Source organism: Ochotona princeps, chromosome 8 (genome assembly GCF_030435755.1).
Source record: "Ochotona princeps isolate mOchPri1 chromosome 8, mOchPri1.hap1, whole genome shotgun sequence".
In the NCBI taxonomy this organism is placed as follows: Eukaryota; Metazoa; Chordata; class Mammalia; order Lagomorpha; family Ochotonidae; genus Ochotona; species Ochotona princeps.
In genome coordinates this window covers 42,199,126-42,215,238 of record NC_080839.1, presented here as the reverse complement: position 1 = coordinate 42,215,238, position 16,113 = coordinate 42,199,126, and the positions used below count along the sequence as shown (strand labels likewise).

General features: G+C 37.0%; 1 protein-coding gene across 1 annotated transcript; it reads right to left on the bottom strand.

The window, feature by feature from the left end:
- Positions 1 to 396: 396 nt before the first annotated feature.
- Positions 397 to 14,049, bottom strand: ETAA1 (ETAA1 activator of ATR kinase). The gene is made up of 8 exons (XM_058667898.1): positions 13,813 to 14,049; positions 12,613 to 12,738; positions 12,291 to 12,367; positions 9,199 to 9,311; positions 6,949 to 8,939; positions 3,133 to 3,230; positions 1,764 to 1,788; positions 397 to 773 (listed from the first exon to the last, which is right to left on the bottom strand). Exons 1-7 carry the CDS (start codon positions 14,036 to 14,038, stop codon positions 1,768 to 1,770), a joined length of 2,652 nt encoding a protein of 883 aa, XP_058523881.1. The 5' UTR covers positions 14,039 to 14,049; the 3' UTR covers positions 397 to 773; positions 1,764 to 1,767.
- Between the last annotated feature and the right edge of the window lie 2,064 nt (positions 14,050 to 16,113).

The window sequence follows — 16,113 nt, the reverse complement described above, 5'->3', positions numbered from 1 at the left end:
TTTTATACCTGAATTTTTTATAAGGGTCCCTATTTAGATTTCATATAATATGTAATATTTAACAAATTGAGATTGAAAAAATTTTTCTTCACTCTTTCAGAGACCTACAGTATACTCATGAGATTATTCTCACAAATGCCTGAAATGTTTTAATTTTTTTCTTTATTGGTAATTTTCATACATCAGTGGTTTTTCTGATGTATGAACATTCATGGTTATTATCATACCTGGAATTAGACCACCTGAGTTCCAGTTCCAGTTCCAACTTTTTTCTAATTGCATGATTTTGAATGGACTTGTAAGACACACTGGAACCGATCCCACACACACTCACCAATGAGGCCTATGAGAAGGCAGAAGACAAGCTTATTGTTCTGTTTTTGAATGCTACAAGTGTTCACACCTTGAAATAACTGAGCAACTATGGTCATATTTTAAACAAATTATCGCTTACAACAGTGTTAGGCCAAATTTAAATTGTACCTAAAAACTTGTTCCAATTCTAAATATAGGTCAGATATTGGGAAACAAATTGCTTCAAGGGGAACAAGATAAACTCCGTCCCAGTTTGTCTGTTTATTCAGCCTTTAAAAAGTAACCCAAAACAATCTGAAGTAGACAGATAAGTAAAGTATCTTTGCTCTTGCTGACTTAAAATCTGGTAATAGGTTAGTGTATAATGAAATAAAGCAATGTTTCCGATGGTGTAGCATTGATCTACATACATACCATTTACTTTGTAGTAATTCAATTAGTCCTGCAATCATAGAAGCCTGTTGAGAACAGGAAAAAAGGAGAGATAGGCTTTACTCTGTAGTAGTCTCTACCCTGCAATAATGCGATAACTGTGATCAGTGTTTCTAAGATGTATAAACAGTAGCTAGAAGAGAGCAGTCAGGACTACCAGCTGCCCTATCCCCCTGTAGAGACAGATTCCCCACAGACTGGAAAGAGTCAAGGCAGCAAAACTGTGCAGGCAGTCCTCTGTCTGTTTACATAGGCCACTCAGCCCTTAGCATACCCAACACTGGCTGAAGGGAGATGAACTGGAATAGAACCAAGTGTCATGAACAATATGGTGATCAGCCTCAGATGATGGGTGACTGTATCCATCACCAGCAAGGACTATAACACTTCTTTTTTTTTTAAAAAAAGAGTCACTCAGAGGAAACTGTTATGTAAGTGACACTGTGTGAGCAGTACGAGAATATAGTGGACCTATGAAAACAGCCCAAAATTACAAGCTGTTAAAAATGTTATGAAGTGCTATGTAAGGTGTTTAAAACTCCATCCATGAAAGATCTAAGAAATAAGCATCATCATGCCCAGAAAGAAGAAACCAACTCTAGTGACAATGGTCAAGTATCAAAGTCCAATTCCAAATGAATAGACAGAGTAGACTAAAATCGGTCTAAAAACCAAAGAGTAAGCAGGGAAGAGCTTAAGCAAACACAAACATACAAAGCAGAGTCAGAATACAGTGAAACCACCATATATATAACTCAGCTCTTCATTGTCTTACAAAAAGTTACGTATATTTACTGAGGTTATAATGTGCTCTTAAACAAATAATATGCTATCCAAAACGTGTACATATGAATAAACCACTTGCAAAATCACACAGAGCAATAGAACAAAACCATTAAAAGGTCACAGCTCTAAGATAACCAGAATAGGGTAAGACCACACTACAATAAATGTTTCCTATCTATAAATTTCCTTAGGTGTCATAAAGCCTTTTTGATGTAATAAAGCTTCCTTACTTCCTTATGTCCTCTGGTTAGACTTCTATCACAGGCTCAGCAAATTCCAAACAGGCAACAAGGGAAAAAATATAGAGAAGAAAATATTAGTAAAATGAGTATAATTTTTCAGCCTCTCATTGCTTTCACTAAAATGCCTGAGAGGAACTAACAGGTAGGAAGGTTTACTTAAGGTTATACTGTTGGAGGATCATAATGCAAGGTTACATGGCTCCCCTGGTCTGGCCTCTGATGAGGAGGAAGGATCAAATGGCAAGTCATGAAGCAGGAACATTTGAAGACAGACATGGAGAAGACACTATTTCCTCCTGACCCTGTGTCTTCTCTAAGCTATGATGACAAGGCCCATCTTCTTACACAATAAATTAAGTTCCATTCTTAATCCATTAACATAAGTTCTCAGATCAAGACTTTACACATGGTCCTTTTTGAGTGGGAACCCAAATTATTTCAAACCAGAATAGTAAGTTAATAGGAGGAAACTGAATAGTAATAGGAAAATCAAAAGGGAAAGTCTCATTTTTATATCTTGGAAAACCTAATCCTCTTTCTAAAAAAAAAATCCAACAACTTTATTGTTCTATATGGCACTTAATACACTTATAATTATTTTTTTAAAATTATGTAATTTTTGCTATAAAACAATGCTCCCTCAAACAAGTCTGTATATAAATAATTTTAAGCATACAATTCAACTGTATAGATGGCAAAAAAATCATTCTGATCCCAGCACACCATTAAGTTGATTATAACTCTGAAACTTACAGTACTATTTCACCTAAAGCAATTGAGTCAAATGACACTGTAAGTTTCTAACCATTCTAAACTGATTCTATAATACTTACATACTGAATGCATATCTTCCTCTTTTACTGTTTTTCCTAAAACTGACAAAGTTTTCAAAATATATCACATTCTGGAAATACTAAACTTTAAATCCACTTCAGATTAGGAATTAAGAATACTAATTTTAAATTAAAAACAAACTGTACTAACTTAGTAGGTTGAAATTTTGTATTTGGAAGACATGACAAAATTAAGCAAATTTTTTATGTTAATGATTCAGCATTCATAATGTTTAAAAATTAACCTGTGTTCCTCTGTATTTTACTACATAATTACTTACATTCCAGAGTTTCCAAAACTTCAAAGTAATTACTTTCACATATATCTCCAAAAAAAAGGTTTCAACTAGCACTTAAACACTGATTTATTAAATAACAAAGTAAAGTTCATGCTTAATAAGTTAGCATTAAATTTCTCACAGAGAAATAAAAATATGATTTCCTATCACAGATAGTTTTCATAGTCTTCATAAGGTCTTCCAAGTATTATTTCATTAAAGAAATCAAGTGGGAGTTGTATTTACAAATGATGCCTGTGCTTTGGTCATTCTTCGAACCAATGCTTCTTGTCTTTTTCTCTGAATTTCTTCAGGAGAATATTTTCTGTTTTTCTCCTTTTCCTCTAAAGGGTAAAAAAAAATGTATGTTAGTTTTACAGGTCAATCTGCATAAGAACTTTATTTTTTGCTTTTTTTATTACCCACTTTTGCTGTATTGGTTGATTATTTAACCACACTAAACTACCGATACCAAATTCAAGATCATACACACAGAAAGTTCCTTAGAAAAGTCAATCTATCCCTATGTGCTGCACTGTTTTCAATGCAACAAAATTAAATTTCATTAAAAATTATGTTCACCTTGATAATTGTTCAGGACGATGACATCTAATCCATATAATGTGAATATATCTTAAAAGTAAACAAACTTAACTGTAAGTATTACATAAATTTAAGTAGGAAACAAACTATATAATCAATTAAGTTGATTTACTATTTTGAAAATTTGAGATTGATATCAAATGTACACTTTTATAGTAACAGAAGCTACTTAGTGTTCAAATCTACTGTTTTCCCCCGTGGAGCTATCATGTATTCATTTCTGCCATCCTGGGAAAGTATTTTAGACTGACAGAATCTCAAAACTGCTCATCTGTGTCTCACCGTGTAGAATGCATTTTAATTTTCTCGCATAAAAGATGCTTTTGACTATCACATTAATAAATATTTAAGTGAACTTATATCGGTAACATATGCTTTTCAGAGCAGGCATCATGGTTTAATAGGCTAATCTTCCACCTTCAAATACCAACATCCCATATGGGCATCCCAGTTTGTGTCACAGCTGCTCCACATCTGATCCAGGCCCCTGCTTACGGCTTGCTAAGACAGTGGAAGATGGCCATTTGGGGAGTGAACCAACAAAGAAGATCTTTCTCTGTCTCTCCTTCTCTTTGTAAATCTGCCTGCCAATTAAAAATAAATCTGAAGGATCTACAGCAGTATCAGAAGAAAAACATTTACTAACCTAGAAAGATAAGAACTTGTTATAAAATATTTCTTTTGGTAACTAAGAGATATTTTCCTAAACATGCTATGTGTTCCACCTTTCTTTGTTGGTATAATTAGAAATGGGATTAAGTGATATTCATAGTAAAACTTAAAATCATTAAATAAATTCCCCAAATGAACTTACGCTTTTTCCAAGTAATTTATAAAGACTAGTTGTTTTCTGTACACAAAGAAGCTAGAGTATGTACTAGTCTAATTATCCAATATTTTAATCTAAAAGATAAGGATAAAGGAAAAACTCAGAACACTTATAACATACACAAGTTCGATCTAAGTATGAGGAAAAAATGTACTAATTATCCACAAGAATATAACTTACAAAATTTTGTTATTGGAAAGACCGACTTATAGAGGAGAGACACAGAAGAAGATCTTCCATCCATTGGTTCACTCCCAAGTGGCCACAATGGAACTGAGCCAATCTGAAGTCAGGAGCCAGGAGCTTCTTTCAGGTCTCCCACATGCAGGGTTTGGGTCATCCTCTACTGCTTTCCCAGGATACAAGAAGGGAGCTAGGGAAGTGATGCAGCCAGGATATGAACTGGTGCCCATATGGGATCGGAGCTCTGGCAAAGCAAAGATGTAGCCACTGAGCCATCACACCAAGCCCAACAAGGTAACTTTCTAAAACTGGCCATTTAACTGATTAGTTATTTAGAAAATAATTTCAAATGATATAAAACATGATATGAAAATTTGACTCAGAGAATCATCTAATTTATCATTCTGTCCATTTAACTCAATCTATAATAAAAACACACTGCATTTCCAAGTGTCTCTGGTGAGGAAACACCATATGCAAAGAAATGAGGCTGATAACTAGCATCAAGGATTGCAAATAGTTATGCCATCTCCCCTTGACAAAAAAAGCAGTTGTATCAGTGAACAACATTTTTATATTACACGATATTCAATTAAATATTTATTTAGCATCTTTTAAGTGCCAGATGCTATAGAAGGCCAAAGTATTAACTGGTAAGACACAAGTTACTAAATATTTAATTGCAACCTGTGAGAAAAGGAATTAAGAAATTATGAAAAATAAACAAGAAGACCTACTTAAAGACCCTTCAAAGGACTCTGTGAGAAATACATACAATGAAATATTAGGGATACATGCTTTCTTCTTCAGGGACAAAAATGTTCTGTAATTGACTGTGGTGAGGGTTCCCTATGTGTGAATTTACTACAGCTTTTGAATTATTTATATTAAAAAGGGGAGGGAAGAAACTATCAACAAAATACTGAGAGTGGAGCAGTCAAATGGTGGGAAGTAGGTTATCAAAGTAGGAGTAGGTTATCAAAAGGAATAGCAATGTATAAATCCCTGATCTATAAAAACCTATTCTGCTTGAGAAATGGGAGGATAGTTGGTGTAGCTCAGGCAAAGAAGGCAAGAAGGAAAAAAGGTGGGCTAAGAATAATCTGGGACTCTGTAGATCACCAGTGTAAAGTTTGGATTTTATTTATTATATATAGAGTCATTGGAAGTTGTTCTAACCACAAGAATGCCACGTTTGCCTAACTGGTTATAAAAGTATTCTGTAATTTGGAAAATATAAAGGGAGTACAAAAAAAAAATAACCTCAGTACTCAAGTGAAAGCATTGGCTTTAGCAACTGTAGAAGCAGTAGTGAAAAAAACAGACACTCTTGAAACATAACCTTGAGATACAAACAGTAGAATTTTTGATGGAAAGGAGACTTGGGAGAAAGAGGAATAAAAGATAGTATCAAATAACTCACAATTCTAACCATCACAGTAGCACCGTGTTTCTTGTTTTTAAGACGTGTCTTTTTATTTGAAAGGCAGAGTGACAGAGAAGGAAAGACAAAAAGAGCACTTTCATTCACTGGTCACTCAACTGATGCCCACAATGGGGCCAGGCCAAGCCAAAGCCAGGAGCCAAGGAGTCTGAGTCTTCCATACAGCTGAGGAGAGCAGACTTGGGCTGTCATTTGCTGTTCCTTAGCAATATTAGTAGGAAGCTGGAACAGAAGTCTGGAATAGCCAGATTCAAACAAAACACTCCTATATAGGGACACGAGCATCTCAAGTGGAGGCTTAATCCACTGTTCCACAGTGTACCATACATTATCACCGAGTTTCATAACAACCCTTACACTAGTAAGTTTTCTTTTTTTAAAATGCAGAAAAAGAATTTGTCCTGACCTTGCTAGGCAATTGCAGATGGAGCCTAAAATTCACTAAATCTAAAGCAAGCTAATTTTTAAGTTGATAATTTTGTATGAACTATGAATTATTTAATAAGTATCCAAAATTGCATCAAACATACCTCCCATTGTAAGCTTTTGAAAAACAAATCTACACTTAGTATATTATATTATAATCACCTGCATAAGAATTCTAGGGCCCAGCGTGGTAGCCTAGAGGCTAAAGTCCTTGCCTTGCACGCCAGGATTCCAGATGGGTTAGTTTTAATCCCGGCAGTCCCACTTCCCATCCAGCTCCCTGCTTGTGGCCTGGGAAAGCAGCTGAGGACGGCCCAAGGCCTTGGGACCCTACACTTGCATGGGAGACCCAGAAGAGGTTCCTGGCTCCTGGCTTTGGATTGGCGCAGCTCCAGCTATTGTAGCCACTTGGGGAGTGCATCAATGGATGAAAGATCTTCCTGTCTCTCCTCTCTGACTATCAAATAAAAAGAAATAAACCTTTAAAAAAAAGAATTGTAGCAAAATACTATTTTTACCTTATGAATTATGTTTTGCTATTTTTCAAAATATTTTTGAAAAACTATTTCATACGTACCTTTTGAAGACTGTCTGAAAGATTCAGAATATTTCACCAAATATTGCTGTTGATCTGGCTTCTCAAATAATGGACTGACAGGTCGCATTTTCTTCAAACCCTGTGTAATTTTGGTATCAGACATACTTCCTATTACACAACTTTGGTTAAGCTGGGAAAGGACCTGAGAATTTTTCATCTTTGTAAACGTATATTTAGAACATCTAGCTGTTGCATTAAGGTTGTTCTGGGTTGCATCTGTCATGGTCTTAGGGGACAGTTGTTGGACATTCTTACACGTAGTAATCATATCTGAATTCACTCTCAAAGTTGAACTTCCAGCAAAATGTGATGTGGAACTTTTCACTGGTTTTGGAAAAGTAGTGTTATTCCCGGAGACATGTAAATTACTCGTCCAAAAATTAGAGTTCACGGTCAAATTTGTTGTGGTGTTCAGGAAGCTTGGAGAATTTCTACATACTTCCCATTTATCTACCTTCAGTGATTTATGTATCTGTGGGCTATTTGTTAAGGGAGATGTTTGCAGTGAAATGCTGCCATGATTCAAATGATTTGATTGCACCACCTGACTTTTTGGGTTAGATATAGTAAAGGAGTTTCTGGCTCCATGTTTAGCGCTGTTGCCGACTTCAAGTATATTCTTTGATGTCTTGCTGTTCTGGGTAGTATCTTGTTGTGTTAGTCTTTCAATATCATCACATGCTTGGTATAGCAAATCATCATCTACATCATCTGCTCCCCAGGTGTTCTCCAACTGATGACATGTTTTAATAATTTCATTGGCAAATGATGGATCATTCCAATCATCAACAGAAGAACCTATCTTTGCTACATTAGCCTGATGTGAGTTATTAACACGGGTGTCATGGGCCAGAGTTGCAGAATTGAAAAGGGGGCCAGGTACTTTAAAATTCTGATTACAAACAGGCCTATTTTCCTGTTCATTAGAATGTCTTCTGTTCAAACCAAGTTTCTTTTCAGAAGCATTAGCAGTAAATTTAGTATAATTATCTTCCTTTACTTTTTTAAGATTAGATGTAGCTGCAGAATCTTGAATTTTGTCTTCAACAATTTTATTGAAAGATTCCTCATATTTTATCTTATTTCCGTGGGATGGCAATTTGCTTGATTTAACATTTGAATTTTGTGGAACTCTATGTTCCCCAGCACCAATTAATTCTCTCTTATGTGTCTTTGAATCAAGATCTGGCAACATTTTTGCATTTCTTAACCTATCATATACATTCATATTTGTTCCTGACTTACTTTTACTATTTCTATGAGTAAAGGAACTAGTTTCTTTTAGTTCAGTTTTTAGAAAAGAGTGTTGCTCAGGCCTTTCTATAGTTTGCATAACAAAAGGTTCATTATCTAGCATGTTTTCCCACTCATCCTCAAAATCATTGGTAATAAATGTATCCACATGCTCAGTAGAAGCCTCTGGCTTAGCCAAACAGGAAGTCACACATGACTGTGTCTTTGTGGGAATATTCAGTTGAGAAGAAGTAGCTGTGCTTTTACTGGGTAGTTTTTCACTGATCTGAGTTTCAGCAGTAACGAGTCTCTCCTCTTTCAAGGTACTTCTCTTTTCACATGTTGTATTACTCGTGTTCAAAACTGCATCTGACAAGTCTTGGCTTAATTGTCCGCTACATTTCTGAGTAGAACCATCAAAAATGGCATTAAAAGCTGCTTCGGCATTTTGGTCAAATGACTTCTGACTGCTATTTTGATCATCTACTAAAGATATACTGGTGTTTACCTCCATTGGCTTCTTTATTATAGCATTATCTATTTCAGGAATTGTATCACATAATACTTTCATCTGTTCATCATCTTTATAATTATTTAAAGTCTCTGTTTCTGAAATTGTTTGGATAAAATCATGATTCATTTTGTTTCGTTCTTGAATAACATCCAGTTCTTCCATATTTTTATCAAATTGTTTAGCCAATTTCATAAGTTCTTGCTCTCGATTTTGTGTTTTTAGCCTATTAAACAACATTAAAAAGTTATAACAAAGAAATATGCTGAGTCATTATAAGTTATAGCCATTTAACCAATATTTTTGTAGTAAAACTCCCAAGTCTTAACACTTGCATCATAATTTTAACCTCCAAAAATGTATATGTCAAAATGAAGAGAATTTCATTAACCAGATATATTCACAAAATCAAAATAGAATATTATCAAAACTACATTACAAAATGTTGTATTGCAACTCAGAAAATTAGAAAAGTTTAAACTTACCTTGTACAGCTGATTTTTACTCTTGATTTTCCTTTTGCTACACTGGGAGTACAAGGAATAGCAGTTTCACCAATCCACACACCTAGCATAGAGTTTGTTGTTGGTTTTTCATCCTGTGCCACAGGAAGTGGGGAAAATAGTGTAAAAAAATACCAAAAGAAAAAGAAAGATGGACATAAAAAACAAGGAGAGAATTAAAACAAAAGATTCTGAATTATATTCCCTAATGTATTACATTCTATGAGATGACAGCTACCAAATTGAAAATCAATACAAGGTTGGGGGATAGCAACATCAAGTTGTTAAATGTGATCCATTTCTTTCAGGTATTCAAAATAGAGTTGAGCATTCCTAATTTTTTAAAAATATTAAGCTTCAAAAATTTTTTGTTATTAAATGCACAACAGTAAAATCACGTGTTTAAAGAAAAGGGACTGATTTCAGTTGTTAAAAACACATCAAAAAATATTTATTTATCTTTACTGGAAAGGTAGATTTACAGAAAGGAGAGACATTAGGATTCTCTATCTACTAGTCTACTTCCCAAACGGCTGGGGCTAAGCCAATCAGAACCCAGGAGTGTCCTCCAGGTCTCCCACACAGGAACAGAGTCCCAGGACTTTGGGCTATCCTCCGCTGCCCTCCTAGGCCACAAATAAGGAGCTGCATGGGAAGTGAAGCAGCCAGGACATGAACCAGTGCCCATATGGAATCCTGGCTTTTGCACGGGGATGATTACTCAACTGAGTCATCATGGTGAGCCCTGTTATAATACATTTTGCAAAAACAGTATGGTAGACAGTGGGGCAGAATTCAGAAAAAAACAAACAATTTGAATTGTGCAATCAGTGTTAAACTGAGTACACTAACATAGAATTAAGGTCAAAGTGGAGAGATGAGTGCAAGTGTAGAATTAATACCAAGAGTAAGTCAGGGATAAGAAGAAAAATAAATAGAGAAAACAAAAATGGTTAACAGGAATGAACTTCAGGAAAAAAAGCCCTTCACATCTGGATATTTTTGCTATTTGTTTCAGTTAATCACACAAAACATTCAAAATGGATCTGAGCTTGATGAACAATTACAAACTAAGAAGTAAGCAGATTAACATTTTTCAATTCTATTTTTATAATAACTAGAACGAACATAAATTACAAGATAAAAGCAACCTTGTCACTAGATGAGAGGCAAGCAGCCATTGTTTTTAATTTTAAGATCTATTTATTAACTTGGAAGGTAGAGTTATAGATATCCAGAGAGATCTTCCATCTACTGGTTCAACTCTCCAAATGGTTACAATGGCTGGAGCTGGGCCAAGCTAAAGTCAGAAACATGGACCTCCACCGGAGTCTATTCTACATAGTTCAGAATGCATGCCCACGTGGACCCTAATTAAGGTGAGATGGGTTGAGGAATAGGGGAAAGTGAATGAGACAATTTTTTTCTAATTTTCTTTTTCTTCTTTCTCTATCTGGGGGGAAGGGAGGTAATTTTTTAAGCAACTAATTCCAATGCACTTTACCTTTTATTCATTTTACCATTTACATACTATTGCCACTTCTTTATGTAACATATTATTTCTAGCCTATTTAGGCAAACAGTCCAGCCCAAATAGATTTTATTTTATTTCTTTCATGAGAAAGCCACAAATAATAAAGATCTATTATTAGTTTATACAGAACGGCACAGATGCTACCTAACTAATGAATGGCATACAAAACAAATGTCTAGGCCATGCCAAGGATAGGATGAGGGATGTGGGGCTAACAGCAACACTGTTCTTTTGACTTCATTAGTCATGACTAGGATATTATATAGATGTTAAAAATTGCTTCTTGGCTCCTTCACTAAAGGTGATCCCTTGTAACCACTTCTTGGGCCAGTGTTACCTACTGTTTACAGCTAACATACAGTAACCCTTCAAGGACATATTAAGGCAAACTATCACATTTCCTTCAGAAAAGACACTGAGTTAAAACTGGTTGATCTCTGGATTTAGAAGTTATTAAAAAAGAAAAAAACAGAAAGGGGAAAGTAAAGAAATTATGAGCAATTTCATATATTAAGTTTACATTTCTTAGTAATAATCATATGACTAATAGGATAAATGCCACTAGTTACTAGATTCCTCTGCCATCAAATGACTTAAACTTATTTCTAGTCCACTTAAAATAAATGGAAATGAAAAAACTTGCTGATGGCTCTATTACAGAAAATAACTTAAACCATCACAATATACAATCTTAAAATAACTAAATATTTAATTATTGTATAGCTTATAATCTTTATCTATTTAATCCTTATGGTGATCCCATGAAGAAAATAAGACAAGTAATGATTCTAGTTTATGGCTGAATGAAGTGTAATTGTGAGAGTTTATGTAACTCATCTACAGTCACACAGCATAAGAGGCTGAAAGAACACAAAATCTAAAATCAGTACTTTTTAAGTGCTTCTTGATGATGTTATGTCAGTGTACAGGCAAGAAAATCTGTAGTACAGACAGTAAACAAATACTAATCACAAAAGATCGTAACAGTTTAAAGTTGTATTAGATGTAGTCTATTTTTAGTAGCCCGAAAAATGATGCCACATGTAGCTAATCACATTCATGACAAAACAAATATCAAGCTCTTGTCATAAATCATTAAAAAAATTAAAACATACACCTATGAAAATGGTCAACCCTCCATGTCCCTGAGTTAACAGCCAGAAAGACTGAAAAGATTCTAAGTAGAAAAAACTGTACTGAATATGTAGATCATTTTTTTCTTTCCAATGTTTTTTTCTTAAACAAACACTGCACAACAATTATACAGATAACTGTTACATTAATGTTAGGTATTACAAGTAATCTACAGACGATTTAAAAGCACCTGGGAGGATGTACTAAGTTAAATGTAAACACTAGGCCATTTTATACAAGGAATGTGGGCTTCTTGGAATTTGGCATCTTATAGGGGCCCTGGGTCGTCCTGCCAGTGTATATTGTGGTTGCTAAGGAAATACTGTTATCTACTTTTATTATGTTTTTGCAAGACTCGGAGGTGCTTTTCACTGTTACAATATACCATAGAATAAGTAACATTTACCTGAGGAGCGATTCGATTAACAATATGTGAAATCTCATCATTCTCTGTGGTGTAAATATGTTGTTTCCTTCCTTTACCTGAAGAAACAAAAACTCTTCTATACTTTTAAAATATACACACACATTTTAAAATGTTACTTGTTATAAAAATGATTTTTGTCAGCATATGGTGATTATGCCCTCTAACATCACTCTTACCAAATCAAATCATGAAACCTTCTCAAAAGCATCGCAACAGTTCCTGCTATTACTTGAAACTCTATTTACAAACCCAAACAGTTATCAAGTACTGACCCACATAAAGAATGTTAATGACAAATTACCTAGCTGTTTTGTCATGGGAGAATTCTGATCCCAAAAGATATCATTCTGTCCATCTGGATCATTAGGAGAACTGAAGACAGATGGCAAATCCATGTGTACCATTCTCCTTGGTGTCTTATATCTTTCTAAATAAAATATGATTAAAACAACAACATTGTCAAGTATTGCTTATCTACTTCAAAATACCCCAAAGTCAAAAAATTACTCAGGCTACCTTAATGTAAAACTGTCTCCTAGACAAATGGATTAGTTTAACTACAACTGAAATGTCTGTCACATCAAAATCAAATTTGACTTTGCAGCAGTAAATATCTTTAGACATACTAGTATGTCTGTGAATGAATAATACTGTATAACAAAATTGCTCCATTTACTGGAGCATTTAGAGATACTGTGGAACCACTTTCAATTTATAGACATATTTTAGAATATAAGTATTTCAACAGAATCTTCAAGAAGTCTGTGTAGTCTTTTTATCAGCAACTCTTTCCAACGTACATGAATCATTCCAAATATGCTTTAAGTTTTGCCTAAAATCACTTAAATTTCAACAGAGATTTGCTGTGCTATGGGTGACTTTAAGGGGACTAAGTTAAAGGCATTAAACTAACAAAACTTGTATTTTAAAAACACACTCCAAAACAAGGCTTTCTCGTTCCTAGCAGGTGCGTTACAAATTTTTAAAACTAGACCACCCCCTCTACACTGAGCAGAATGGAAGGGGCTCTGGGTTTTCCACTCCCGGGGAGGTTATCCACGGCCACTTCCGGCGCATTCCTCCCGAGACGCCGCGGAGGCTTTGAGGAGAGGCGCCCTCAGGTGACCCCCTCTCTGAACCAAGTCAGAGCACACAAGTTTAGGGGAAATGATTCCTCTGGAAATGAGGAGCAGACGTGTTCCTCACGAAAAGGGAGCCTGTCAACGCAACAGGCCTTCGCCCCTTGGCTCCTCCACCACAGCTGACTGGAGGGGCAGTCTAGACGTGGCCCGTGCTCCCCCGACCAGGTAAACTCCATCATCCTCTCCTGTGGAGGGTGAGTGCGCGGCGGTGTTCAGACTCGAGGACAAGTGACGACAGGGTCCTTTGGGGGGTCTCGCGAGGGGTGAAGCCCACCGACGACAGTGCCTGAGCCACCCCCACCCCGACTTCTCCTGTGACAAGCTGAGCTGTGGGGCTCGGCGCGCTGCCGACGTCTCACCCTTGGGGTCACTTTTACTGCACCAGGCGGCTGCTGGACGCTGCTCTCGCGGCCGCCCTGGCCAGGTAGGGCCCTCTCCCGCCACGCGTTGCTGCCGGGAGCCGCGGGCCGACCTCAGCCGCCTTCTCCCGGGCTCGACCACCGAGCTGCATTCCTCAGCCGCCGCCGCCTGCAGCGGCGTTTTCTTCGGGGCAGGACTGTCCCCATGTTTCCTTCGCCGGCTCATTGCCTACGATCCCCCCCACGCCACCAGTCACTTTCACATTTTGTCACGGGAGAAGTTAAAAACCACGGTCCTACAAACCGAACTCCGCGCCAAAGGCCGCCGCCATTTTGCTTGGTAGTTCGCGCGCGAGAGGCGGCCGCTGATTGGCTGCGTCCGGGAGGGGGCGGAACTTTGAGGGCTCGGACGGCGCGGACTTCCGCAGTCCAGGCCGGCGCTTGCTCGGGAGGCGGACCCGGGGAGGTGGAGCAGTGGCCCAGCCCGGGAGGCCGAGAGGTGGGCGGGAGACTGAATCCGCTGCAACTGAAATTCACCTGAATCAGATTCAGATCGCTATAGATCTTAGCATTGCTCGAGAAGAGGAAATACAAAGTATAGCTCAAGAGGAAAGTTTATGTATTTCTTGTAGGAGATAATAGTCTGCATGGAAAAAATAGGAAAACGTTGCTATTGGAAGATTTATTGATTTTAAAGGCAGAGTTTTAGAGAGGAAAAACAGAGAACTTCCATCTCCCTTTTCATTTTCCAAGTGTTCGCAATAGCCAGGGCTGAACCAGACCTAAATCAGGTGTTGGTGGCACAGACCCAAGTTTTTAAGTCATCCAAGAGCGCCTGTTAACTGCCTCCCGCAGCGCCTGTTAAACAGGATGCTAGACAGGAAGCCCCCTGTGCACTCAATGCCAGGTCCTCTCACGTGGGATGCCGTCCCAAGCCGACTTCACCTGCTACACAGAAACCAGTAAACCAGCTTGTTGTGAATTCAGTATACTAAAATAACCGTTTATCAAGAGGTGTTTATCAAGAGTTTATGTAAAGTTTTAGCAGTAACGATATCATTACATGGTAAAAGTATAGATAAGGTGACAGAGACAGAACAGATAGTCCTGACACAAACTTCCTCAGTAATGGATACTTGAAGACAGAGATAGCCCTCCTCAACAATGGAAAAAGGTTTTGAAAATGAATAGCGTGTGGACAAGTGATTGTCAGAGTAGGGTAAACCTGTGACTGGGCTTGAATCCTGCCTCCTGCTATCCAGTTTCCTGCCCTTCTTACACCCTGAAATACAGCAGGTGCTTGGGTTTGTGATGCTCAGATAGGAGACCCAGATGGCGCTCCTGGCTGCTGGCTTTGGCTTATCCACTCCTGGCCGTTTGGGGCATATGTGAAATGAACTACCAGATGAAAAATGTCTAACACACTGATACATAAACACACACAGTCATTTTGCCTTTCAAGTAAATAAATAAACCTTTAAAAAAAGAGCATCTTCTCATATAAAAAGATAAATTGTGCTTGGTCCGTTAAATGTTCACATAGCAAATTTCTGGTCCCAACTTCAAAATATACCCCAACTTAAAAGCCAAGTTGATTATAGACTTATTTATAAAATTAAGTGTTTTATATGCTGACATAAAGTATTCTGACCAGTGAATGAATTTTTAACAGAATGAAAATACTATCAAACAAAAAGAATTATAAATTTGACTACATTATGCTGGTATCTTGAGAACTTTTAACTATACAAACAGCGTTAGAGCAAAAGCAAACACATGGATTGGGAGATGATATGTATTATAAGATGTGTAATAAAGATTGCTTATATAGGATCAACACATATAAAGGACCGTGTTACGGCGCAGAACGTTAAGCTGCCATTTGGGATGTCTGCATGCGATTTTGGAAAGCCTGGTTTACATCCCAGCTACTCTGCACTTCCTATCCAGCTTCTACTTGTTTGTCTGGGAGGCAGCAGATAATGGCATAAGTAGTGGGAGACATGGATGATGTTCCTGGCTCCTTTACTGGCCTGGCTTGGTTCTGGGTACTGAGGGCATTTGAGGAATGAATAAGGTGGAAGATTTTGGTCTTTCTCTGCTTTTCTCTGACACTCTGCCTTTCAAACCTTTTTTTGTTCTTAATCTCATCATGAGGGGAGTGGGAAAGACGCTTGAGTAGACTCATCAGAAGACAAAAACTAAATGGTTCACAAAATATAGTGAAGTGTTTAACTTCCTTGTTAGTCAGGAAAGTGTGTTTCTTCTTTTTTTATAAGATTTATTTTATTACAAAGTCAG